This window comes from Cystoisospora suis (genome assembly GCF_002600585.1).
Source record: "Cystoisospora suis strain Wien I chromosome Unknown contig_9714, whole genome shotgun sequence".
Taxonomy (NCBI): Eukaryota; Apicomplexa; class Conoidasida; order Eucoccidiorida; family Sarcocystidae; genus Cystoisospora; species Cystoisospora suis.
Window position 1 is genome coordinate 1 of NW_027162488.1, and position 1,763 is coordinate 1,763.

At 37.4% G+C, this 1,763-nt stretch overlaps 1 protein-coding gene across 1 annotated transcript in view; it reads left to right on the top strand.

The window, feature by feature from the left end:
- The first annotated feature begins 1,533 nt into the window (after window positions 1-1,533).
- Window positions 1,534-1,763, top strand: part of CSUI_011105 (heat shock) — a 3,643-nt gene continuing 3,413 nt past the window's right edge. The window contains exon 1 of the mRNA XM_068071206.1: window positions 1,534-1,668. Within this exon, the coding sequence (XP_067916817.1) occupies window positions 1,567-1,668 (102 nt within the window). The 5' untranslated portion in view covers window positions 1,534-1,566. The remainder of the gene's footprint in view (window positions 1,669-1,763) is intronic.

The window sequence follows — 1,763 nt, forward strand, 5'->3', positions numbered from 1 at the left end:
TCTATCTTTAATCTATCTATCTGTCTATCTATCTATCTATCTTTACTCTATCTATCTATCTATCTATCTTTAATCTATCTATCTATCTTTATCTATCTACTGTCTTCAATCTATCTATCTTTATCTATCTATCTGTCGATCTATCTATCTATTGTTAATCTATCTATCTATCTATCTATCGATCTATCTGTCTATCTATCTATCTATCTATATCAGTTCTATCTGTCTATCTATCTATGTCGATCTATCTGTCTATCTATCTATCTATATCCCTCTATCTGTCTATCTATCTATCTATATATATCTATCTCTATATCTATCTATACCTCTATCTCATCTATTTATGTCTATATCTACCTATCTATCTTTAGTAGTCTACCATCTACCTATCTATCTCGAATCGATCTATCTGTCTATCTGTCTTTGATCCGTCTCTCTTATCTGTCTATCGAACTCTCTTCAGTCGATCTCTATTTGATCTCTTTATCTATCTATCGCCATTCTATCTAACTATCTTCAGTCTAGCTATCTTTATTCTGTCTATCTGTCTCTAAACATATAGATATATATCCATATGTACATGTGCTTTGTGTCTGTATGGATATCTCTGTACGTATGGAAGCATGTGTATGTATCTTTGGGGAGGTATATGGGTATCTAGGCAAGGATAGGCGTGTATTGTTTATGTGATACCTATGGATGGTGCACCTCCTATCTACCTCTATGTATACATAAGCATCTTCTAGAATGTGTATGTATGAGTACGGGGAACAAGCAAATCCCTCAAGCCGACTCCGTATTCTTCATATGTGTTTCTTTCAGCTTACATACACATATCATCACATATTCCCTATATATATAGATATATAGATAGATAGATATAGATATATATAAGTATGTATGTATGTTCTCGATAAGAGACGGAGTTTTTGTGCATGTGAGAGAGCATGCAGGATATGAACTGATCCTTCTCTCTCTCTGTCTGTCTGAGATGTCCTGGGAGTCCCAGGCATCTCTTGCTTTTCTTCTTTTTCTCCCCGTCTTCTTCTTAAGCCGGGGTTCTTAGCACTGAGGAGAAACATAAGCAGGGAAAGATATGGCACTTAGCCGTAGACACATACCTCTTCGTATGCAACCTTCAATCATCGATCTCCCTTCTATCGTTCTCTCCAAATATATATCTATCTACCTGGATATTCATCTATACGGCCTGATATATGTATATGTGTGTGTGTATTGGATGGAAATCTATCGATCATATCGTTGTATCGCCAATGCATTCCTTTCCTTAGAGCGTGTACATACCTCTACATACACATTAACGATATCTGGGGAGACGTGTGCTGCATCCTTGTCTATGTGTGCCTATCTCTCTATCTATCTTTCTTGAATCTCCTTCCCCATTCATCCATCTCCTAGACCTATCTATCTGTGTATCTTCACTCTCTCTTTTATCTGTCCTAGCTCTATGACTTTGCATGTCCATTCAATCTGCGTGCATGTCTATGTGTATAAAATGCTGCTTTGTGTCTAGACCAGCAGGTAGCTGAGGCGGCAGCGAGGGAGATGGTAATGATGGAAATCCGAAAGTTCTTTCGCCCCGAGATGCTAAATCGCCTTGACGATATAATTGTCTTCAAGGCTCTTAACAATACAGACCTGAGACAGGTACCACTGAGGCAACATAATTCCACCACCGTTCTATAAGCCTATCATACATCTCCATACATATTCATGCATACATATTCATACATATTCATACA